At 39.4% G+C, this 26,836-nt stretch overlaps 1 protein-coding gene across 3 annotated transcripts in view; it reads left to right on the top strand.

Annotated features, from left to right (window-relative positions):
* The first annotated feature begins 2,931 nt into the window (after positions 1–2,931).
* six6a (SIX homeobox 6a) overlaps positions 2,932–26,836 on the top strand; it is a 42,527-nt gene continuing 18,622 nt past the window's right edge. The window contains exons 1-2 of one of the 3 annotated variants that reach the window (XR_005993314.1): positions 2,932–3,204; positions 20,866–20,991. Coding sequence is in view for 1 of the 3 variants with exons in the window: in XM_041812951.1 (XP_041668885.1) it covers positions 19,211–19,782; positions 20,866–21,031 (738 nt within the window). In the remaining 2 variants the exon portion in view is untranslated. Of the gene's footprint in view, positions 3,205–19,210; positions 19,783–20,865; positions 21,553–26,836 lie in introns of those variants that run through there. The other 2 variants (XM_041812951.1, XR_005993315.1) reach the window with 2 other exon arrangements.

The following is a 26,836-nucleotide window of genomic DNA, read 5'->3' as shown; positions in this document are numbered from 1 at the left end:
TTGTTTACAGAATTAGCACTATAGCACCATCTAGTGTAGAAACTGAGACATACGATATAGTCAAGTTTCATGTTCTAATATGGGCCATATTTCATTTTATTTTAAAGTTTTTGCTGCGGGCCAATCAAAAATGGCCAAGGGCCATATATGGCTCTCATGCCAGAGCTTGGACACCCCTGTTTCAGACTATAGTAAGTGAGCCAATTGTGATGTTAAACTCTTCACAATCTGAAGCAACAGTGGCAATGTGCAAACACAAAAAGCCAATTTTTAGGTGAACTAAGTGCAAGATGGTCTTACATAGTTTTGTTAATTTAAGAGGGGCTTTTCCTTTAAAAATATGGGAAATAAATGAAGAGTATACTTTCACTTCCAGGCACCGACACTGCATCTGACTGTCTCATGCTGTAGAAGCGTAGGTTGATAAACTATAGCCTTGAAAAAAGAAAATCCTGCCCTCTATTTTTGCTCAGCATCACCTTTTGTTGGATTTTTTTTCTTCTAATAATAGGTAATGCTGAGCAAGAGTAGTACGTGGGCTTTACAAGGCTGTATTTACTCTGAAATTACAATGTTGTTGTTCTGATTTTTTCCAGGTACAGATTCGTGACCCACTGAAAAAAGCTGGGCGAGCCACTTAAGTTATCAGTGTGATGTCATTTATACACCTCTACTCCTGTAGCCACTTGACATGCTTACCCATCATCTTTATATCTAAAATGTTTGATACACTTCATACCTTTGGCCAAATAAAGCTTTACACAGTGGTATTTTTTGTAAGTTTTTCAGATTTTCATTGCAGTAGAAAAGCAGATGTTTCTGTAGCTAGTGTTTATGTTTGAGCACAGCTCCAGTTTGGATTATATGTTTGAATGAAACACGTGTTTTCAGTCATCTCGGGACATTTTCTTATTCCTTTCTAAATATGTTTCACTACAGAATACATCGAGTGAGTTAGCAAAAAAGAGGCCTAAAATTATCTAGGGTTTCAGATACGCTTTCATGTTAATTTAATGCACCCAGCTCAATCTTCACATTTTAAAATCAAAATCTTTCTGAGAGTTACTGTTAAAGTGTTACAAAGCAGTCCCAGAGCTGTAGAGTTGACATCCATTCATTGTTTATTTGTCACTCTCTGGAAGAAAATTTTAATCATGATGCAGAGCATGACTCCCTGTGTTGTTTCTCTGTATTTTTCTGTATTTGAATCTTCACTGGGGGGTTTATTTGGCCCCATTTATCCCCTCCACCCTGCACAAACCGCCTTGTTTTCCCTCTGCAGCAGCATTAGTCACTAAAGCACCTTTTGACTTTCCTTCTCAAATTATTTCTGTTCATCAATGATGACTCCTGTCATTTGGCCACAAGCTTCTTTGCTGTTTTATTTGTGAAAGGGCTTCTTCATTCACCACAAGAGGAATGCACTATTTTGGATGGTATAAAGACATCCGTGTTACACAAACACAATCCATCAACAGGTGTGGGAGGAAATTTGTGTTTTTTTTCCCCTCTCTCCCTGCAGAAGGATGTTACGTCTGGAGTGTGTGGGGTAAGTGTGTCAGAACAAAAGTCGCTTAAAAGGGGCATTCAGGATGCAGGAGGATTTCCTCTCTGCTGTGTTAAGAGGAGAGGGAAGCCTTAATACAGCTGGCTGTGCACAAGCATCCATGCAGCTCAATTAAATGCACTTTTTGTGCTCTTTAATAAGTACTGAGTTTTGACGATGATCGGGAAAGCTTGAAGTTGTGTGAGAGTCAGTTTGAATTAACTCCTCATATTTAATGTTCACCTTCGGCGCCTGTTTTCAATGAAGAAATTTACAGATGAAGAAGAAGATTTTTTGACTTTTCTTTTTCAACAGCACTTGGCCAATTGTAGACAGCTTCTCAAAGGATTCAAACTTGTCTTTTACAATAAATGTTGGCTACAAAAGCAGAAAAGTTAAAGTACTAGTTGCTGAAAAGGATTCATGTAAAATCTTAAAATGTACTTTGAGGAAGATTGCAGCTATAGTTTGCTGAGGTGTGACTTGAATTGGGGAGGAAGATAATGGGGAAGGCAGATGAAGCCATATTAGTGGTATGTTGATTTGTAATGGTTTTTCTTTAATCTCTTTGATACCTTTCATTTTAGACTTTGGATGCTTGGCCTTGCCATCAGTAATATTTTATGTATTTTTTCACACACCACGCTCCACTTGCCCCTGAAGGATGTTTTATGTAAAATATGCTTTTTGTGCCCTGAAAAGATATTTAATCAAGATTAACCTTGGTATTTTAGTAGCCAGTGGTCTTTCTTTGTGAGGTTTTATAATGGAAAACAATTAAGCACTACTTTCAGTGCTGAGGATCTGCTCGTGATGGAAAAAAATCCCATATATTTAAATCAAGATTTTTTTTTTGGTGGTTTTGGAAAGACTCACAGAGAAACATGTATTGATTGAGTTATTTTACCTTAGTTGATCAAAAAGCAGTATCACCTCCATTGATTTTTTGAATGTTTTTTTTTTTTAATTCTTGGTGTTTAAGAAAAGGTTATTGGCAAAAAAAATACATACATTTCAGCTCCAAATCAACCAAAAGTAATTTCGTGAAAGTTGGCCTTGACAGATTAATGAAGACCTCATTCAAAGGTAACGATATTGATACTAAACCCTGTGGAGACTCATAAACCCTTAATTGTAATTTAAGTTACTTTATTTTGAAGGTTATTCCAATAAATAAACGGAACATCAAATTAATACTTTTATTCGTGCCAGTCTAAAGCAGTCAAAATCAAAACAAAAAGGACAGAAAAATTAAGAAATCTTCCTTTGATAAAAGAGTCCTGATTTTTTTTCCTCTTAATACTTATCCTCTCTCTATTTTTTTAAAGTTTAATCAGTACTTGTAGCTGCCATTAGCCTGCTGGAAATGCGGCAGCAGGGGAGCACTGCTCTTGTGAATGTCCATTCATGGTTTTCAGAGCATGGCACACTCGAGTATCCTCACATTGTCCGCTAAGAAAGTGCAGAGAAAATAGTTTTCCTGGGTGGTCCGACTCATTAATACACTCCGCACTTCTTGATTTACGGCTCACAGTTCAACTGCTGCTAATTAACGTGAAAACAGAAAAAAAAGGAAAATACAGAGAGAAAGGAGGAGGAGGCCGCTGAGTTTCCTCCCACAAAACTGAGTCATGATGAACCTTCCCATCTACATTAAGGTAGGACACCAGAAACTTAAAAAAAAACTTTCACAGAAAGGTCAAACTGAGTTTTATCTAACGGCTGCGATGTTAGCGCATATAGCATTTAAGCTAATATCTGCTAATGCACAGGTGAGGCCTGGCAGGCTCTATGTAAATTAAACTGACAGTTTGAAATCAATTATCAGTTTATTTGACATGAAAACATTTTTATTTGCCCTCTGTTTTCCTTCAAGAACAATAGCTGTGTGTAAAAAACCGACAAGCTGCAAAACTAATAAGCTAATAATTATCTGATTGTTTTTAAAGGAATGACGCTGCAAAGTTATAGCATTTAAGCTAACAGAAGCATTCTTACATTGAGCTCTTTGATTGTTTTACGTTTTTAAAAACAAACTACTTGTTGCAGTTATTTTTATTTCGCCTTAAACGCCATTATATCTGCTGTTATCAAAAATAGTTCCTAACTGTAGGTTTTTAATTCTTATTGCCAAAAAACGATTTTAAAAATAAGAATTTTAGCCATTTAATATGAACGTGATGAAAGTTTTAAAGGTTTGAAAAGTGCTTGAATTGTGGATAAAGTGCTGGAAATAGAAATTTGTCTCTCATAGTTAAAAAAAAAGCTATCTGACTGAACAGCTGCCCTAAAATGGAGAAATAAAGTAAGTTGGGGCTCTGTAACATTAAACAAAAATGAAGTAATTACGAAAATACTGTATGGAAAAAATGTGTCTCTGTGGGAGAACATCAGGCAACAAGCAGGTAAACTCTAGGTGGCAGTCATCATTTTTTTCATGCACCATTTCATAGACATTTTCATTAAAAATGGTTGAAAGTGACTTTTTTAGATATGATTATTGTTTTAACTTTATTGCGTTTTCATGTGATATGTCATTAATTTATAGACTGCTAATACAAAACATAGTTTTGGTCGTTTATAACAGTATCTGGTTTTATATGAGAGGGGAGTTAAAAGATATTCCCAAATGAGTATGTATTTCTTTAAATGCAGAATTCCCCATGATTGTAAAGTACTGAAAAACTTGAAAATGCACCTTGAAAGTGCTTGAAAAGCTCTTGAATTTGACCTTGGGAAGAATCTGGGAACCCTGCGATTAGAGGTGTCAAATCAATTCTTGGGTAAATTAAAAGGCTTAAAATGCAGCTTAGACAACTACAGTTTATCCAAAGTTATCATTCTTACTAAGTGATAGTCTCTAATTTAGATGAAGTTGTTCGTGTCTATACAGTTTGATGTGCTGTGTATAAAGATTGCAGTAAAACTGTTTGTATAAATAAACTTTTAGAAAACAAAATGTATGGGTATGTGAGATAACTTTAAAAATAAGAAAATGTTAAATAGCCCAAAAATGGCTTGAAACTTCCCCCAAACAAAAGAAAACTGAAAAGGCAAAATGAAGTCTACAGATATTTTAATTATATTCTCTTCACTGTGCATGTTGCATTTTTTCTCTTCTAATGTTGATTAAATAAAAGACACTTGCTTTGTGTCTAGAATGATTGTTTAAGCTCACTTCACAATTATTTGCGCTGCTTCATATAAAAAAGTTTCTGACTTAGGTAGAAATCTAAGGCCACTGTTGTATGTTTTGATGTGTTTTCTGAGGTGAGTATTTTCTTTTTATTTGCTTTAATCCCAGTGTAATAAGCAGCTTCCTGTTGAGGTTGGGCACTGTTGCATGGTACCCTGTGACCCTGTCAAAAGCAATCATTGTGGTAACACACGGCTGTGGTTTTCCTCTCATCGTAAGACATAATCTGTTTAATTGGTGTCAAAGTTGGGGTCCTTATGGTGAAAGTCCTGAGAATACCCACACAGATGGACAGACACGCTCACTTGTTGACACTTAAAAAAAACACAAATGAAGCGGGGCCGCGACAATGTGCTGCTGAAAGTTGTTAATCTAAAGTGGGGAGGGTTTGGTGGGTGTGACTGCACACCCTCCAGCCACTCCAGTCTGACAGGACCTAAGTCTTTCACATCTGACCTCTCACACTGAGCAAGCTTTCCTCTTTACACCTGCTCGGTCTCAATAACACAGATCAAGCTAGGGTGACAGGGATTTGCATTTAATCTCAAATTATTCACACTTTAAGGAATGAATTAACTCTGTGTGGCGTTTTCACGATAGATTCATTTACTGGTTATTTCCTTGTTTGACTGATAAAGTGGTTATGAAAAGCCAGACAACAAGGAAATATGCCCAGTGTTCAAGGTGACATTTTCAAATTGCTTTATTGTCTGACAATCAGTCCAAACCCCCAAATTATTATTATTATATCTAAGACGTTAACAGCAAATTGATTATGTTCTAAAAGCAGGTATGCAATTATCAAAAATGAATTTGTAGAATTGTTCATAAAACTAAGTGCTAATTTAAATTCACTAATGAACTTCTGGGTTTGATGTTATTACCAGAAGATAGATTAGTCATATTTCTTTTGCTTTGGGATTAAATGCGATTTTTCTTTTTTTAACTTGTTTTTGCATGCATGATTTTTAAAACATTAGCTGAAAACAAGCATTCCCATTTGCAGAGTCTATCTGTTAGTGTGATAGCAACATTTCATTGTGATCTCATACATCAGCCCAGCAAATAACTCATGCACAGGGAGGCGTTAAATGCTTGCGTTTTAATCTTTAATCTTGGCTGTTTAATCAGATTTTTTAAAGATGCACTTATGGTGGTGTATGACCATTTTGATGAAGAGAGTTATTTTCTCAATGAGAAAAAAGGGCATAAAAATACAGCCTCTGAAATGAAAATTAAGATGAATCAGAGCCTTTTTTAAACGTAAGCATCATGAAAATATTTTATTCCACTGCGAGTTTCAGCGTGTGCTTTCTTGGAAACTGATGAGTTTTCTCCTTGCATTGTATAGGAGAATATACAGTGAAGTAAGGCTTTTGATGTTGATTTCTGGTCATCATTCATCTCAGCTGATTTCAAATACTTGATATATACTGAAAGGCTTCATGCTACCTTATGTGATTGTGAAAGCATCCTTGATCATGTTCTCCAGTATTCCTCTATGAATACTGTAAGATGCAATAACGTGAGCCAAGATCAAGAATGACTCTGGATTTATACCTGCAGTTTAAGATTAGGGATGCTTGTTGGGCAGGCTGCAGTTCAGCGTTGGGGTCAAACACATCAGCTGTCCCTGCACAAACCAAGAGAAACCACCTTTGAATATCAGTGAGCAAAGGCCATGGCTGTTTCTTCTCACATGTGACCTCTCAGCAGTCTCACACTTTATCAAGGGGCTTCCACCCGATGTAAACCAATTAATTGCTGAAAAGGTAGCCATTGGAAGATTGACAGGAATCCTAGAGGGTAGAAACACGAGTCATACATATTGTGACTGAATTTACGAAAGAAACATGGCATCAAAGTCACCAGAAAAGGTTCTTGTAGGCCATGTTTTACAAGACAAAATTTGGTACTGTGCATCCATTTCAGACAACACTTAAAACAACTGATTGTCAGCGTAAAGTAATTTAAATCTTTCTGTTTCCTGGCTGAAACATTCACCTGATCGTCCTCACCTTTGCCTCAGGAGAGCAGTGCAGAGAAAAGAGAGGGATACCAGATGAATGTGGAAAACACACATTAATAAAACAGGAAATTGGGGGCTAAGAAGTGCAAATAATCACTGGATGTGAATGCGCCCATTGAAGCAGTCTTTTGGGAGCTAGCCCGATGCTCCCACTAATGGTCTGTTTCACTGAAGTAGCACCAGGAATGCTAACCTTCTCAATGCTTCACAACTCAGGGCAAGCATGGCAGCACTCCCATCTGTGTGTGTGTGTGGGTGTGGGTGTGTGTGTGCGTGTGCCTTGCTGTCTATTATCCTTTCTAGGGGGGAGAGAGAAAACCTCATCCAAACATACTCTCCCATCCTGTAATGAACAGAGTCTACATATTTATGTTTTTGCCAGGGAACACTTGAAACACAAGAGGGGTTAAAGTAAAGCGTGGGGAGGCCTTTGGACCATTTTCAATATTTCCCCCCTCCGTGCCCCAGAGGCCAAGTGAGGGGCTGCGTCTTTACAATAATCAGGTGACCAGAGGAAAATAGTGTGGCCTTAACAAGCCCAAATTAAAAAAGAACATCATTTTCATTATGCAGTCAAACACAATTACAAGCAAATGTTTTCTCTGTGGAGCTGCCCCTGCTTTCAGGGTCTTTGTCCCTCGCTCCTTAGTGTGTGCAGAGAAAGGCCCCGGTGGTCAATGGGCAGCTGAGTGGCGTGTTCAGCGGAGTCCCACATCCTTAGCCCCCAGCGCAGAATGCGTTTTGTTAGAAGAGCAGCCATACATTTGGAGCAGATTTGTTGAATTAGAGAGCGCAGCAGGAGACGGGGAAGCGGGGGGTAAGTGATGGGGAGGACTTGTTGCTAGGTGACTGACATACAACTGCAGCATGCCAGTTTTCAGAGCTTGGCACTCCTTGTCTGTTTTCCCTTTTATTTTGTTTGTTTCCTTATCAGCCTCCCCCCTCTTCCCTCCCTGCTCCACCCTCCCATCAATTCACTTGTCTAGCTCTCCTTGTTGTTGAAGTGTAGATAATAAAATGAAGAGAAAACAGACAAAACAGGATGAATCACAGCGGTTTCTACAGTACACCTCTAGCACCTACTAAAAACCTAGTCATCAGCTTTTCAACTGCGTCGATACTTAAAAACCTTACAGTGCTAAGTGTTGTGGGAATAGAAAAACGCTTTTATGGGCAAAGTAAAGGTGCATTCCCTCTTTCTAAAGTGTGTGTTAGTATAGAAACTGACATAAAGCATTAGCCTCATGGAGACACTTTGCGCTATCAGCAAAAAAAAAAGAAAAAAAAAAAAAAAAAAAAAAAGTATTTTCCCGGGGCTGGTAAGTGACACACAAGGACAGGCAGGATTTTCACCGAGTCCCCTCCTCACTGCAGGCAGGAGATTTGCCATTTGAAACACTGATATTTTCACATATAATCTGAGCGTTTGCAATCACTATTTGGTGGAATTCTTTGAAAATCAAAATACAGACAATATTTAAAACCAATATGGGTTTGATTACTCCCACCGACTCATTAAATTTTCCTGAGCTGACACGTTACTTAGCTCCATGTTTGATAAGTGTTGTCTATCTCTCCTAGCCTGACTTAGCAGTCTGACTACTTACCTTGTCAACCCTCCTGTCATGGAAACATCTCAGACCCTTTGCCTGGCCCTTTCAGGGGTCCATCTGACACACATTAGGGGGAAAGAAATGGATGCAAAGAAATTAAGGTTCAGATTAGTTTATGTCAGTTCTGTTCTCAGGACTTCCATTATTGTAAATAATTGTATAAACTGAGTAACAGTTGGTTTTACATTAAGTCTGCATCTCTAAGGCGACAGTCATGATAGGTGTGCTGTATTTTTATTGGCATTATTATAGGAATATGTGCGCCACACTTCTGATTTCAAGAGTATGAATAAATGAAAAGAAACGACCGTGGCTGCTGGTGCTGCGATTGTGGAGAGGCATTACCCGCACACTTGGTCTCTCTGTTTGTCTGAAAATGTATTACACTTTCAGAATTAGACTTTTTTTTCCCCAGTCATCTTTGAACATCACGTATTCATTCGATGCCAACGTAGGGGGTAGAGATTCAGGGTCATCAGGATTTTTGATTTCCCCCTCGGTGTCGCATCTATTTGAAGCTCTGTCTGAAGGTCAAAACCAAATACACCCAAACGAAAAAAGCCATTGTTGATCTGTTTCTCCACCTCGTGCCTTCCCATTCCTTTTCAGTAGGAAAGCATCTTTCTTTCTTTGTGCTGCTGGAGGCTTATGAGACTATCAGGGCACACCTGTGCCCTAAGGAAAATTCCCCTGCTCTCTCTAAAGCTGTATTATTCAGCACAAGGCCATGGCAGTCAGTGTTTCTAAAAGCATCGTGAGGATTGTAAATGGTGATGCTAAAAACTGTCAGGAACCTACTGAGGCACAAAAAGAAAAAAAGATACCGTATACAATGGATTCTTTTTATACGTGTTAAATTGTCAGGAATAAGATATAGTCTTCACATCTGAAAGTAAAATAACCCTTGATATAACTTCCACAAGCTGAGGAGAGGAAGTAGTTTTTACTTTCCTGAGACGATTTGTAGATTGTTTTTGGTATAATGAGCAGCGAAGACACCCATGCCCTAAAGTTATTATATTATAACTTAAAATTTTAAAGAGTCAAAGCAAAATCTTCTTCAGATTTGGCTAAACCGTTTTATATCAGCTCACTGAAACAGCGAGACAGGTATTTTTTTTTATTATGAAATGGTAAAAGGGTATATTTTAGTTGCATTTTAACATCGCAACTATTTTTCTAATTCATTTAAATACAGTGTAAGATATTTATTAACTAATGAGGTATTTTGTTGTTGGAAAATTAATATGAATATGGAATGTGACACCCATGAACATTAAGATATGAAATATTTCATAGATTTAACATTTATCAAACGTACTTTCAGCTCACATCTATTAATAAGATTTTATATACATGACACTAGAAATTGGTGTATTTTTAGCCATTAAGCATTTTCCACATTTTATTAATTTATAAGCCACATTTCTTTTGAATTTACTATCTGTTAAACCTTCTACAAGTGTGTGTTTGATATGTATCTTAACTGAACGCCCTCAGAATGATTTACCATTTTGTGGGTCCACTTTCATGTGTGTGTGTGTGTGTGTTTGGCGAAGGCAGAGCAACAGTAATTGATCAGCTCGGCTTGTTGTTTTAGCTGATTGGATTAGCAGACACATCTCTTTGGCCTGCTTTAAACACAGTGATACTTGGAGTAGTCTAACATGTGTGCTGCTAACACAGTCTCAGGTTTTCCTGGCTCAGCCTTCCTACTGATGCGCTCCTGCGTGCCAAACCGTTTGGCAGGACATTAATGAAACTGGATGAGACAACAGATAAACAAACTTGTATCACATCTTAAACAGTGACACGAGTCATGTGCTTAGTGTTTGATACATTAATCTCCCTTTAATGCCGACATTTTATCACTGATTTCATCGTGGAATTTGCTTGAACTCTACTTTGGCCTTTTTCAGCTCATGATGAATTAGCTTGTCGCCACAGCCGGCCTCTACAGCCTTTTTATTGATCATGTCTTCTTCTCTGCTATGATATTATCACCTTTTGCCTCTTCAGAAAATCCACAGCTGACTTCAGCGTCTTGCTCATTTACGTTGACCCTGAATCCCCGGCCTGTCTATTTGGTAGGCTGATTTAATCTTCCCTGGCAGGAGCACCCAGAGCACCCCTCTGCTTACCCTCCAAACATGCATTTTTAATCACTATATTAAGATGTCACATAACAGTCTGAGCTCATCACCAGTGCCGCTGGCCATAGCAGATATGGATTCAGCTGTTTAGAGCAGTATTAGGCCCCAGCTGCAGGCTATTAGAGAGTTATCTCTGGATGAGGATGTGGATGATTTATTTTCCCATATGAGAGCAATACTGAGAGATAATCTAGCTGCTAACAAATGTATCCTTTGTGTGTTTTTTAAGGTGATGTGAGAGTTGGTAAGGTGATAAGGTGGTTGAGAGTGTGGCAGAGAGGAGCAGGAACCAGTAAGGAAATAATTTGACTCATCTTCTCAAGGTCTCTGAAGTCTCCACATTGCCTTGTCCTTGTAGCACAAGTCTGCTGATGCCACACAGTGGACTGCACATGGATAAATATTTGAGCATGTGTGAGTGGCGAAAGCGAGATGACTCTCAGCCTGTCAGTTGTGTTTGGAGTTGTGGCATCAAGCGGGGACCTGCTCAGTGACACCGGGTAACTTGAGCAATGACATGAACACATATACTTTCTCTCTGTGCACTGCATCGGCCTCCTTGCCCCCCTCTCTCTCTCTCTCTTTCTATGTATCCTCCATACACAGACACACACAGCCCTGTCAGCTAACTCCTGTCAAAGGCTTCACCCTCTAGGTGCAGTGGTGAGCTTTGTGCACTCAGTGAGCAGGCGGCTCGCCAGCTCTGCCTTCTCCTGCCTCTACCTAGACGACTCCCTTCATCCTAATGAGCTCTGTCAGAATGGCATTTGACATAAGCCATCAATAAAACACAGCTGACAGACTTTAAGAGTCCGGACATCTAGGATATCCCTGCCCCCTGCCTCTCATAGTAAAACAACTTCCAGATTATAAGATGGTGTAAAAGTCGTATTAAGAGGAAAGATACTGTCTTATTTACAGCCAAATCTGACAAAGGATATCCTTCATAAAATACTTGATTTCATCCATCAAAATTTTTTTTTTCAAATGATTCAGCTATTCTGAAGCAGTTTCCAGGCCAATTTAAATGGACAGTAAAAGACCATAATTATTTGAATTATTTATTAAGAAATTTGCTTTTTTAAGATGCCAGAAATGTTGATTAGTGTTTCCAAAAGCCCAAGATCATGTACACAAATGTCCAAAACACAGATATTTGGTTTGCTGTCAGCTAAACGTAAAGAAACAGGTAAATTTTTGTAAGAAGATAAATGGATAAAAACCAAAGATTCCATCCTCAAATGTCTTTTTTAAAAGTCCTATATCCAAGGACATTCTGATTTCTGTCATTAGGGTTCAAATAAACCTGAAAATATTGTCATTTGAGAGTATGAAATCAAGGAATTTTAACTATTTTTGTATGAACATACTCTGAATGAGTATGTGAATTATTCAGCATAGTTGGCAATTTGATTACATAATTCATTTTAAAGCTTTAAAAAAAACTTAGCCAAAGAATTTTCAAAAGTCCGAATGAAAAAATACTGTATTGTACCTCGAAGCTTCTCTCATAGCAAGCCTCGTGTAGCTCACAGATTGCTGCTCATCTGCGGCTGCCACTAATAAAACACTAGGATGAGGAAACAATTGTGTTTTATGGAAACTAATCAACTTAGAGGAGTCTTTCTGATCCTTGCCGTATAGGAAAGTGTAATGCAGTGATGAGTGTACCATTTACTATAAAGTAATTCTGAGCTCAGGGTGAAGTCACTGCACTATGAGGGTCTCGCCATGAATCATTCCCTCGAGCTAATGGACACAATTCAGGCTTCTGTTTCTATTTTATTCCCTTCTCCATCAATTTGCCTGAACACACAGGGTTGCTATTTGGGGAATGAAATTATTCGAGCATGCCATATAGGTTGTTAAAAGAGGTATTGGTATTTATTCTTCATATAAGCTTCTTTTTTACGCACATACAGCACATTAAGTTGCACACATCCATAAAAAACTATGTGTAAAGGTCACCGTTGAAAAAAGCTAAGATAGTGCAGACAAAAGAGCAAAGTCTGTTGCTAGAAGAGACATTTATTGACAGTCGTTCGTGTGCAGTTGTGTGCATTTGTGTGTGTTTTTGTGTGTCTTGAAGGAGCAAAGGGTTTTAGACAATGTGAAGTGGAGGTGAGGCCCAGGCAGCATGGCCGTGGCGTTGTGACCTGTGCCCTGACTCACGCATCACGTAGCTTCCCAGCGCCAGAGGTTCGTCTGACCGTGATGGGTTTTGACTCCTGTCACCTTTAGGTGTCGTCAAGATCCTCTGACATGGACAGGATTATTTCTTTATTTTTTGGAGGCGCTGCATTTTTTTTTTGCAGCTTAAAAACGCTCTACGGGTACCCAGCGTTCCCACCAGTGAGAAGACATTAAGGAGGTTTTCAAGAGAGAGGAAAGACACAATAAAGGAGGTTTTCTGTTGTCACACACCAGCAAATAATTGGGAAACCATTCATAGAGGCTTGTTCTTTAGAAACCTCCTGCTATGCTGACAATAATGGTGTAACAAAGTCAGTCTGTAACCTTCAACACACTGGCATCATAAAAGGCGTGAAGATTAGGATGTTTAAGATGAAATGACAAAGTGTGTTTTTTCTTTTTTTGTTATAAGCTGAATGTATTGTAAATGTACGTTTGTTAGTGAATGACAGAAAAACAGGGACAGGGTTAATGTGTGGGTGGCTGCATAGGAAGGTCTAAATTCATAGAGTTCAATCAACTCACCTGTCTGTTGCTGCACATTCAATTGATTTTTAAAAATTTGTTGAATAGTGTTATTTCCTCACTGGTTCCTGCTGAATTAAAAAAAAATGGAGTCCAAATTGGGCCAAAAACATGGCAGTGACTGAAAAGGAAAGCACCCCACTGGTTGCCAATTCCACCTATGTTTTCTTTGAAAATCACTTACTTCTGAGTTCAGTTTCAATTCATAGCCAGCTGTATACGAAGATTTACCGTCCATCATTACTAGCTCTGCATTTTAGCTCTGACTGCCAAATGGTGCCTTGCACACACAATCACTTTTGTTGTGCGAGTGCTATAGGTGATGCCTGCATTTGTTCATTTGCACTTTCTCATCTCTTGCACTGCCTCTCACACAAACACAGGTATTTAACACAGGGTGTGCAATAGGCACTCTCCCTAGTTTCATTTGGCCCTCAATCTGTCAAGAAATTGACTGCATTCAACAGTAGAATAGATGTAAAAATTGCATGCACTCTATAGCATGCGTCATAAATCTGTTTTTTAAAAGGTACATTTCACATTATTTCAGTCAGCTCTTTGCCAAGGTTCAAGGTTTGTTTATACTGTGTCCTTTTTTAAAACAGAGAAACGTAATTCTCTCTTTACATAGTTCCCAACTCATTGTTGTTCCATGTAGGATCTGACTTGGGCTGCAATATAAAAGAGTACGATATGGTTTATTTTTACAGGCTGCAGATGGTGAATACAGCCTGTTTTCATATGTATGAACGCCATTGAGACTAATGCAACAGCAAAACATCTTTGACATGAATGTAAAGACATTCATGCTTGGCATTATGCATTGTTCTGAGAAAATACATTTTCAATGCTGTTGAAGTCAGTTTTGAAGGAAGTGTTGCATATTCTGAACACTTGTAGTGTGAATTGGCTCAGTGGACTTAAGGTCAAATATCACGTGCACTGGCTGTTACAACACTGGCCTGGCTGTGCTGCGTAGTATTTGCCCTGTGAAACAAAAGCTTGGGGGAGGAGTATGTGTGTCAGGGCAGGGCCAGGGCCGATCGTGTGTGTGTGCGCGCGCCCCCACACCGACTGCTGCAGTGTATCGGCTCTCCTCTATCCATGTCAGCAGGCCTGTGTGACTGAACCACACCGGATTACGTACACTGGGGCCAACGGGTCAGTGGATAAGAAGTCTTCTCTGTTACCACAAATCCTCAGATTAAACGCAGCGTCGAGAGCTTGAGGGCAAATGGGTCTGAAAACACAACTCTCAGAGAGCTTGCCATAACCCCCATGTCAGCGTGAGGCAATGTATGAGTGAAGTGACTCCTCTTTAAGTCCCCGCTGCATGAGCCTGGCCTTTTAAATACATCCGGGTCACCCAGAGGTTACAGAGAGTGTTGCTGACATGATATCTAAATTGGAAAGTTAATCCCGTGCTGGGACAGCTGACTCCAAGTTAAAACAGTCTGTCGTGCAGGGGAGAAGTCACTGAAGTCAAGCAGGCTGCTCGACACTGTAATGTTTGCATCCTCCATCTTTGCTAAGCAGAAGTGCCTCCCTGCCCCAGGCTACTCACAGCATACATAAGCATAGTGTGGCACTGTTTTGCATCACTGCCTGCATTTCTTTATGCAGTTTAAGTGCTTTAAGCACAAACGAAGAAGAGGATACAGCATGAGTTAACACCTCCATTATATTGTGTTACACGTGCCTGTATGCATATTTACAGACTCCTCTGTGTGACATCAGGAGAAAGAAGGGATGAAGGTGTTCTAGTTCCGTATCGGACAGTGTCAGGATGGCCGATGGTGACAGGCTCTTGTAGCGTCTCGTCTGCTCCAGTGATCCCAGGGAATCTGGGTCATTTCCAGCCTGTTCACATGTAACTATTCCCCACTCCTTCCCTCCCTCTGCCCAGGGCCTGCTACAACCCAGCTACATGCTAATGATGACACAAAGTAAATGTAGTCAACTCTTAGGCTAATGTGGGAGGTCATCTTTGTACAGTAACATTCCTGTCTTCACTTTTAATCCTCTTTAGATATCGGTTTTGACTGTTTCTCCTTGGAATCATTTTCTTCAACTTTTTTAAAGCAGTTCACCTGTGTTCATGGAGTGATCACAGCCCTTTGCAATTTCCAGTGGTGCAGTCAATGCTGTGAAGTACTAAGTTTATTTTTGAAGCTAATTAACACTATCCAGGCATTAACCCTATTTCTCTCCCATGAAACCATCAGTTAAAAGTCCTTCCCTTACCCCGAATTTCCCTTCGGGGATAAATAAAGTTCTTGTATTGTATTGTATTGTATCTATTCTGCAGAAGTCCTGTCAGTCATGTCTCATGACCTCCAACAACAGATGGAGTTTTGCTCCAGTCATGAAACTGAAGATTACTTCTTGTAATGTTTTTCCTAAAATGTGAACTAAAGTGAGGCTTCAGTCCTGTACAACAGCAGCAGAAGGTTGATGGGATATCAGGCAAACATGGTGGAAAGTAACTAAACTTACTTGCTTGGCTCTAATTGAGGAGCTTTTTTGGTACTTGTACTTTTTTGAATAGTTTTTTTTTAATAAAAAATTATACTTTTAATAAAGTTTATTATGATGGAAGTATTATTCTTCACATTTTACATTAAAAATAAGGGAAAAGGGAAATCTGAGCTTGTTTGGCTCATGACATTCAGTGGTGCATATCGAGAGGATGAGTCCATATTTCATGCAAGTTATTGTGTTGCACTTTATTATAAAGGTTTGTTTTTAATTCAGCCGCCTGCTTGGAGATTAATATTCTCTTGATGTTTGAGCCCAGCACATGATAGAAACATCACGTTTGACTATTCAAAGATAACTACTCAGAGTACTGAACTTGACATGAATTACTTTTCACTTTTACTTGAGTAGATTTAGTAAATAGTATTTTTTCTTTAACTTAAGTCAATTTTAATCAACAAAACTGTACTTTTACTTAAATACAACGTTATTGCATTCTTTCCACTCCTGGAAAAAAACATAGCAATAATGTTGTTACATACAAAAAACATACTTTGTTTCTTTCTTACACAGGTCAAAGAATCAAATGTTTGTCATTTTAGGGTTACAGCTTAAGGTATCTTGTGTAGTATTGAAGCTGTCAGTTATTCCTTCTTACACTTCTCTTATTTTTAGGTCAGGCCTCAGTCTTCATTGAATCTTACAGTGAAATAACTACCCTCAACAAAACAAATGATGCTTTGATATTAATGATAACGGTTAGGATAGAGACACTCCAGTAAAGAAGAAAGACTAGATATCTTCAAAATGAGTTAAGTCTCACAGAGGAGTGTCAGTGGCATCCACGAAACAAAGACAGAAGAGGAAAAAGTGATGTTTGAATGGGCTGCACTGTGCTGCGTTGCTGAATGTGTGGAGATATTGGTGTCAGGAGGCCCACTATCTTCTAACACACGGACAGGCCTGGGTTACAGTAGAGCTTATATTACTTGTTCTAGGTGAATTGGATACTTTTATATCGAAATATCTGGATATCTAATAACTAAAAATGGACCCGTTCTCCTCTACAGATGAGCAGACATCTGTTTATTAGCGCAGTCACACTGACTGAAAAAAATCTTCTCCAGACTTTTTTTTCTTAAACTATAAATGTTTAACATTGCCTTTAACCTAGACGTGTTGCTTACAGAACTCAGCCTACAATTGTTATTTCCAGTCTTCCGTTTAAAGGATCCAAAACTCACCCATGATTTATTTAAGGGCAGCTTCCTAGAGAAAGTATGCTGGCCTTGTAGATTTAGGTTGGGACGTTCAGGCTGCAGAGATGAAATATTAACACTTAGTTAAATATTTCAGTGCAGCACCTTGTTAGTCGCCCAGGCTGTTCGCTTCCACTGCTGCATCTCGACATCTTATCCTTTATTTACCAATATTTACCGTGTTTTGTGTATAGTATGGGTGAATGAATGGCCACCGAGTCGTCTCGTTCTTTTCATGTGCTCACTTCAGTTGCATTAAATTGTCAATTTTACTTAGCTGACGCGGCCTATTTGTTTGTAAAATCAGGCCTGTTTCTGACCAAGAGATAATATGCAAATTCTTAATTATTAAGATTTGTATTTTAATTTGTAATGCCGCGACGGTTTCCATTAAACCAGCATGAGAATGAACAGCTTCCTGTGCAGAAGGCATTTCATAACCCCGCATCCAGACTCTATAATTCATGCAAAAAGAGCCCGAAGGGGATTCAGCTCGAGTGTGTGCCGCGTGCGTGCACGTGCACGAGAGAGAGAGCAGGGAGAGAGAGTGAGTGTGTGTATAATGGGGGTGGGGGGAGATCCGTGAAAATAATATCAGGCTTTTCCGTCAGAATGAACTTTACTACTGTATCCAGCCATGAAATAATCTGACCCGACACTTCAAACCATCTGCGCTATCTATCCGCCCTCTTATTTACTAAATCAGCCTGTGCACAAAACGGACTGTGTCTGATACTAGAGCCGAGGAGCCCGCCAGGGCCATCACAGTACTATATATAAATAAATAAATATAAATATATAATACAAAGCTTCTCTCCTGCTATGTCTTAGAGCCTTCACAGCCTGTCAGCAGCCTCACTGCACTAATACAACCATACTGTAAATAAAAGCACGTATAAGTTACAGTGTGTGAGCTGCAGTCTACAGGGATCACCATCACACACACAGGACTGTCAATATAACAGCAATCAATTAGCCCGTGTTTTCAAAAAGCATTTTATTCATAGCCCACATAAAAGAGCACGCATCATCATAACCTAGACTCTGATATAATTTATTATGCTTAATAAATTATCACTTTTGTGAGGTTTGAAAAATGCGAGAAGCCTCGACTAACTCTGTTCAAGGTTGCGAAACAGAGTTGGCTGCAAATTCACGGTCCTGCTGAAATAAAGGCCACATTGACCCTTTTTCTTTCTTTCTTTCTTTCTTTTTTTTTATTAAATCAGCACCAGCACAGGAAACAAGACCTGAAAACAGCCTGAGAAATACGACAACCCGTGGGCTTTCAGCTTTATTTGTTTTTGTGGGCCACTCAAATTTAAAGCTATAAACGTGGGTTTATGATACAGAAGTATAGAGAAATATGAAACGAACAAATAATTAAAAAGCATCTGAAGTCCTGTTTTACGTAATATTTACATAATAAAATTCGTATGTAAGTTTGGTGTATATATGAATATACTGGCCTATTTTAAATGTAGGATTAATGTGATGATTTTAGACCTCGGGCAGGGTAAGGCAGGGTGTCATTTCGCCTTGTAAATGTCGTTTGAAGAGCTCTAAAAGCAGCCTGATCTTCGTGTGTTTTCACATAGACTATGACTCTTTTTTCTACAAAGGGACAGAGTGTTTTTAAAGCACGGCGGGGCGGCCAAACGTTTGAAGACGCGACGCAAAAAGGTCAAAATGTTTATATTATTTCTGAAAAGGGAGGTGCTGAGATCTCCTTTCCGCCTGATTGGCCGAACATGACAGTGATTGACGTGCATCCATGGCAACCGGGCAGCCAATCTGCCAAGTCCAATAGGAAATCATCAGAGGGGGCTTGACTGTCTTTTTCTCCCCCTTTAAAAAATACATCTCGGCTCAGGCTTTAATTCTTTCGTACTTTGAATCCCAGCCTACCTTGAAAAATACATCGTGGCTCCGGCTTTAGTTTCCTCGCATCTTCAGCCCTTTGCCTGCCAAGTGAACCCAGCCCGAGGATGCGGTAGCCGGCCCCCGCGTAGCATCGGTCCTCCTCCGCGGCGATTGGCGTTCGCGTTTTCCAGACGCTGCTCAGACGATTGGTGAGCTAACTTTGGGATTGTCTTGTCTTTGGGGGGTCTTGGAGAGCCTCGGCGCACTGAGAGAAGCGGCGGAGGAGTCGACGCGGAGGAGAGAGAGAGTAGGAGAGGAGAAAGGAGGGGGAGAGGGAACCACAGGAGAAGCCTCCATGTTTCAGCTGCCCATCTTGAATTTCAGCCCCCAGCAGGTCGCCGGGGTCTGCGAGACTCTGGAGGAGAGCGGGGACGTGGAGCGCCTGGGCCGCTTCCTGTGGTCGCTCCCCGTTGCGCCGGCGGCCTGCGAGGTCCTCAACAAGAACGAGTCGGTGCTGAGGGCCCGGGCCGTGGTCGCTTTCCACACCGGCAATTTCCGCGAACTTTACCACATCCTGGAGAACCACAAGTTCACCAAAGAGTCGCACACGAAACTGCAGGCGCTATGGCTCGAAGCGCACTACCAGGAGGCGGAGAAGCTGCGGGGACGCCCGCTGGGGCCGGTGGACAAATACCGGGTGCGGAAGAAGTTCCCCCTACCCAGAACCATATGGGACGGAGAGCAGAAAACCCACTGCTTCAAGGAGAGAACCCGGCACTTGTTACGAGAATGGTATTTGCAGGATCCCTACCCGAATCCCAGTAAAAAGAGGGAGCTCGCACAGGCGACAGGACTCACACCCACACAAGTAGGAAACTGGTTCAAAAACCGCAGACAAAGAGACAGAGCGGCGGCCGCGAAGAACAGGTGAGTACAGCATCTCCAACGGTGACACCTGCTACACAGACCTTTACATTTTAGACTTAGAAAAAGAACAAATGTGTGTGTCCTCTAACATGATTTTAAAGTCCGTTTAACAAAACAGGCCCTAACACATGCTGCTGGGAGACAGTCAGGTCTGACATCAGCCTTTTACTCCAGATATTAGATCCAAAATCAGCCTGTAATCCTGAAATCAGGCTGATTTAATTCGTACTCATTTTTTTTTCACAATGTTGAATTGTGTATTAGAGGGTGGTTGAATACAAAAATACACTTTCAATAAGCTAAAAAATGTCGATTTAATTCCTCGCTGTATTTTTACTGATTGAAAAATAATCGTAAATAAGAATTCACTTTGTAATTTTTGTTCACAATATTAGCACACATCCACAGAGCAACAGTAATGCTAACATGATTAATCTACCTTTAGCTACACAGGAATATGGTTTTCGTTTCACGAAGGTCAACATATCTGCTGTGTTATTGTCGTAGGCTAACCTAAACAGATATTTTGTAGATAATGTGGTGCTATTTTCAGTAACAATTGAAGGCAGTCTGTTGAAAGGCCTTTTTTTCTGTGAGGGTCGAGGTCACACTGCTGTGTTTGTCATGTTCAATACAGCTAAAACACCTCTTCTTTTTACAGCGAGTGCCAAATGCTATACAGGACTTCCTGAGCTCTTTCTATAAATGACGTTCAATTATCCTATGTCTAAAGCTTTTTATTCAGCAGAAGAAAAGACAGATTCTCCTGTACAGAGTTAACATAAGGATGCTATTTTTTCCCTAATCATTTTTAAATGTTGGTACCTTTGAATTCATTTTTTTTTTCCATTGTTGCATAGCATAGATTAATAACTTTAATACAGACTCACAAAAATGATCCAAAGTTGGCCAAGTTATTGGAGTACTGTCCTTGATAAGCTGTTTGTAGCCATAATTATTTCCCTCCTAATTCTACATAAATAAGGGGAATGTAATGATCCTAATCGGCCTTTTCTAAAGAATAAACACCGTTAGTAGTGTATGTTTGTATGTAAAACTGCCTCCCTTGTCCTGATCTCTCAGACTCCAGCAGCAGGTCCTGTCCGGGGGCTCGGTTCGCTCCCTGGCGGACGAGGACGGCACCGTGGACCGGCTTGGCAACTCGTCCAGCCCGGAGGCCAGTCTGTCCAGCAAAGCAGCCGCTTCCGCCATCTCCATCACCTCCAGCGACAGTGAATGTGACATCTGACGGCCACGACGAGGGTGTCGATGAATTACACGGGGATACGACTGAGAGACAATCGAATAAAACAAGTCATAGTGCCTGCGTTGAGTAACACAACAACACACACATAAACTGATATTTGACGGGTGCCAAATCTGTGATCTGCGGACTTTTAGGCCTATATTTTTTTTTGTTTGCGTTTTACCCACGTGTGGATAACAGAGCCTAACACGGACGACACACATTTGACGGACTAATAAACCAACGAGCCGAGATGAGAAGTAAAGGAGAAAATTAAAAAATAATGTGGGGGAGGGGGATTGAGGCATCCGAGCGCCTAACCTGCTGTTCTCTGTGGGTATTTCATGTTGAAAAAGAACTGTGATATTTTTACTTTACTTTCAAAGTTTTATAAATAATGTTTATTTGCCTATTTAAAAAACGATCTGCTCTTGTCTCTTGGAATTTCATATTCATTTGCTTGGTGTTTTTAATACTTACCTTGTACACAGGTGAACCTGTTGAGCATGCGCGCTTTAGTGAAAATGTGTTTCAGTAAAACGGAAAAAGTAAAGATAACTTAATAAAATAATTGTTGCTCAAAAAGGATAGAGTTATCATTTTTTATTTTTTATATCACTGTGATGGAAAAAATAACGTGAATTCAAATGTAAAATATTAGTAATCTTATTTAAACTCAAGAGAGTGAACATTTTCGTGATTATAGCGCCTTTGCTGCTGTATTGCCTGACACGTTTTGGAGTGAGCCCTAATTGGCCAACATGCTCTGCGTCGTGTAATGCAGGGTGACAGCGCGAGGTCAGCGAGAGGCCGGCTCACTAACCCGGATGATCTGCGAGAGAGATCATAGAGATCAAAACACAGCAGATTGACGAAATAGGCTTTATTCTGCCCGTGCAGGAGGGCTGAGCAAACAGGGCTCTTTTATCTGATAGTGACAGCTTTCTCAAGACATTAAATTAAGCAAAAATATATCTTTAAATGCGTTGCGTAATGGGGCCACAACCGAACTTTTGGGGATTTTTTGGGGTAATATTTTGCAGAATCTTTCTGGCGTTAATGCAAACGTTTTGCACAACCATAATCGTACAGATAACGTTATTTTCAAAATAGGTTTTATTTATTTATGGGGTGGATTTATTTTTTTTTTTTATCTCCAAACGTAAAAAATAACAATCAGCATTTTTTCACTTTTTCTCTGTAAGATTTTTTTTTATATTATGTATGCATTTTATAGTTTTTGTCCGTAGTTCTGCATCGTCGTACTCTTAACATAGTTTCCCAATTATTTAAAATCACAATAATGCCCGCGCTAAATGTGTTAACGGCTGCTCATAGAAAAGTCTTAATTTGGTGAAAAACCGGAAACGAGACCAAAAAAAAAAAAAAAAAAAATGAGCAAAGCAGAAGTTAAATTCTTGCTTTTCCATTAGACACCTGGTTTGCCCCAATTTGTTCTGAATGAGTCTACAGTAACTTCAGCAGCAGACAAAAGCCTTTGAGCAGCTAAAGAGAGATAGAGAGAGAGGAAACAAGTGATGGGAGAGGAAAAGGGAGTCAGGAGGGGATTCTCTCTCTTTTCATTTTTTTTTCTGCTCTTCTTTCAAAACCTCGGGGACAAAATGGCTGAATATTTCCGTTTTCTATTGAAAATAAGGACGACCGGAGGGCACTGGATGAAAAAGTCTTTCTCGCAGTCAATAAGGTTGTCAAACTGGTCAGCGGTAATCAGTGCTAATGATGGGTCTGGGGTCCCCGCGCGGACAAAAGGGGCCCTGCCGCTGTTTTGTGAAGGGGAGCGAGCGCGAGTCTCTCTCCAAAGAAAAGAGTCCTGTGAGGGGAGTGTGGGCCACAGGAATCACAACTTCTCCAGTGTGTGTTTGCGCGACAGTGTGAGCTCATGCTTTGGTCCATTAAGAGGATTTAATTACCAGTTGATTGTTGTCTGACGGGTTGTAGCCTTCTCATAGATTCAGCTTCAAGCATTAGCTTCTATAATTAACAGGCTGTAAATGTAATAAAACATCACATCCTAATTCATCTATAAGACCTCTCTCTGTTTTCCTCTGCATCTTTTGGACTGACTGAGCCGTCTCCGTATATTAAAAAGTATTTTCACAAGTCAAAAGTGTCACAGCGCGGTTAACCTGCGTGAACAGAGGCTCTTTTAAGCTCCGTTTGTGATATGTGTTGAAGGCCGGGCTGCAGCCTTGACTCTTCATTGTTATTGAATGCGTCAGTCTGCAGACTCTGTGAGGCACAGTGTTGTTTTTCAGCAGAAATATCTGCACAGATGAAGGCCTGTCCAGTCAGTAAAGGCTATTTTCTGATTTATTCATATTTCCATCTGCTTAAATGCTTAATTTCGTAATGAAAATGTTATCAATTTAGCCAACATGATATGTTATCAATCTAAAATCACCTGAACTAGTGCTAATTAAAACGACTTAATATATTTCCTAGATGAATTTGATCCACTAATAATTTTAGCTGCAGCGTTTTATTTCCCCTTGGACCAGAACAGTGTTTTACACTTTTAAAAGGTCAAACAAAATGGAGTAAATGTTGCAACAAATTAAACAAACAAACAAAAAAAAACCTGTACAATACAGCACTTATATTATGGTATTTAAGAACTTATAAGTAACGTTTTGATTATGATACTGTATTGTATGGATTGCAGTGACAGCAGTGCATTGTTCGTTGATATTGCTCTTTCACATTTTACATGAACCTGCATTTGTTGTTAGACTATATTGTGTAATAAATTAAATAAAGCTGAATAAATTCAGCTACACAACAACAAAAGAACTGTAGTATACACATAAGTAAGATTAAATATTTCTACTTCATTTTGATTATAAAGCCTTAAATTCGGTACTTTTGAGTGATAAATTGTACTGAAAGCATTTCTTGTGTGTCTTAGTATTCCAAGAAAATGCCTGTCAGCTTGTCTGAAAAGCTACAAGTAGTGTTTGTGTGTATATGAGGAGAAAATTTCAGAGCAGAAATGAATGATTTGAGAAACTGCGGCCTTGCTAGGTTCTATGGTGGCATACAGAATAACCTGTTATCTACAGTTTCTAAACAGAGAGAAGGTCACAGATACCAGCTGCTGTAGAAACGTCCTTGTCCAGCTTCCTCCTCTCTTAACTCTCCGTGTCACACTGTAAGGATGAAGGTGGCGATTCTATGCACTACAGCAGCTTATGTCAAAGTGAATCAGTGCTTTCTTTGTTACTCTATCAGGCGCTAGTCTTTAATGCATTTCTTTGAAGATACACAACTAAGTTCAGTATTTCTTCGACTACATTATGTGAAGGATAAAAGAGTCAGGCAGCTTTGAAGCGTCCGACCTGTTAGTGTAATCTGTCCTGAAAACAACCCATGCTTTTCCACCTTATACTTCAGTTTTACGCTATATCAATCACCCCAGTGTTAGGCTTTCATATTTTCAGTCATGACCAGTTGATTAAAAGTGATGCCACAAAACGCTAGAGTTGTTGCAGCCTTGAGGAGGCAGTAATAGGGGTCTCTACAACCTGTTGAACACACGCTTTCTGTCTGCTACAAGGTCTAACATTAATTCCGTCATGCACAGAATGCGATGAATTACTTTCATTACATACAAGTTTGAATTAACTGTAAAATCTTAAAATCTTAAACCAGATGGAAAAAGTAACTTTAGTTGACTAAATCATACTGAAAGCAGGTCTATCTGTGTTGCTGGATGAAGAAGGACCTGCTGCATCCAGATAGTCCTCTGACCAAAACAAGACGATCATAAAACCTTTGGCTTTTTAGTTTTTCAGCATATTGGTCCGTGGTAATGTACTGTTAGAGTGATAATGAAATTTTGATTGTTATACAGGTAATACAGTGCAGTACAACGTGGGGACAAAATCTTGGTGTAACCCTGCCAGAGTCTCTTTACATATGACTCCAATAAAAACATGTTTGAATGTTAACGATGATGATAGTATTAATGGTGTAGCCCACACTGTTCTGCAACACGCGACCTCGAGTAGCTGAGGTCACTCGAGGAGAAAGGGGGTCTTGTCTTTGTGCCCTCCTTTTTCCAACATCACATCCTCCGACCTCTTTGCACACCAACAACTTTTCATTGGACCCCTCTGCTTGTTGCAGACAAGGTCAACCCAGAACTCATCTCGACATCAGTTCACATTTTTTGCCCTGTAGCGCCAAGAAATAATCATTGGTCATTTTCTGCCTGGACATTGTGCGAAAGGCCATGGATTGATGTGAAATTATTCATGAACCCCCCGCTTTTCTATAACCTTGGATATTAAGCTTTTCGTGGCCTGTCTCTGCGCTTCGTAACATGTTATTTTAACCTGATGCAGGTTTCCCTTTGCCCAAAGTTTTTTTTTCAAACTAATAATCTAAGTCATTGCTCATACTTTATTTGTTTCATCTTCAAAAGCTTAACAGCATCGCCGTCAAGACTGAATAGTGCGTAGAGCATGCGTTTGACGCCCCCTGGTGGCTGAAATATCGCACATGGACATTGTGGTAATATTAGAAGTCTATTTCTAATAATTCACACATAGAGCAAACTAAGATTAATATGCAATTGTGCGAAATATTAATTTCAACACTGGCATTTCCATAGACTATTTTTGTGAGAAACTTTAAATAGATTTTTAATGGAGGTAGCAGGTATACATCGTCATGTATTAGTGCCATTGTGTAAAATTACATTATTATAATTAACAGTGAGGCAAAAAAAAACCATTGCAAAGCTGCACTACCTGTTTTTCTATATTCCATGATCCTCTCCTTACTGTGGTTCTTTTTCTGTAGTCTATATAACAAGAACAATATTTAAAATATATCAAGAGAATGTTTATTCAAGTAAATGAAGAAATAAATACTTCAATAGAATAACAATGGGAAAATACTAGTACGAATTGTGATACAGTTGCATCATAGGTCAAGCAGCATTCAATGCCCCAGCTCTGTTTTCAATCATAACATTACCTGCCAGATTAATTGTGGGAACTGAAAGCTCCATTATCAAGATGTCTATTAATGAATAATTCCTCAGTTTTAACCTTTATTTAACCAGGAGTATTCCCATTGAGATACAAACATCTTGTCTAAAAAGGAGTTCTAGCCAAGACAGCAGCAAAATTAGTTTCACTCATATGACAAAAAAACAAAACAAAACAAAACAAAACAAAAAACCAGAAGGTTACATCAATCAACAAATCAGCAGCTTTCAGTAGAAAAGCATACACATACTGGTCAGATGTTCCCAAACTCTGGCTTTAAAATCTCCTAAACTAATACAATGATCAAGTTTAAGATGACCCTGTAAGACCAAGATGACAGAGAAAAAACATTAAAAGCTCTTTGACCAAAGACGGAGCAAGTTTAAGGAACCTCATACATGATGACCTGATAAATCCATGAGAACAAAGGTCACAACTACTGACAGCTTTTGGAGAACAACGATAAGAAGGTAATTGATGTAAAATAGCCTTATAAAGAAAGATAGATCAATCTTCCATCTTGGTTGGTCTGCTATTGTATAAAGAAGATCAACCAAGTTTCTCATACAAAATAAAATGATGGTGTGAAAAACCAAGACCAGAGACATATCGCAAGGCAGCATGATGTACTGAGTCCAACAATATCACCATAATCAATTACAGACAAAAATGTTGCTTAAATGAGTTTCTTCCTTGCAACAAAACAAAAACAGTGTTTGTTTTGTTAGAGGAAACCAAATTTAACCATTAGTTTCTTTGAGAGGCAATCAATACGTTGATTAAAAAACATATT

Source organism: Cheilinus undulatus, linkage group 18 (genome assembly GCF_018320785.1).
Source record: "Cheilinus undulatus linkage group 18, ASM1832078v1, whole genome shotgun sequence".
In the NCBI taxonomy this organism is placed as follows: Eukaryota; Metazoa; Chordata; class Actinopteri; order Labriformes; family Labridae; genus Cheilinus; species Cheilinus undulatus.
This window is presented reverse-complemented; position numbering and strand designations above follow the sequence as displayed.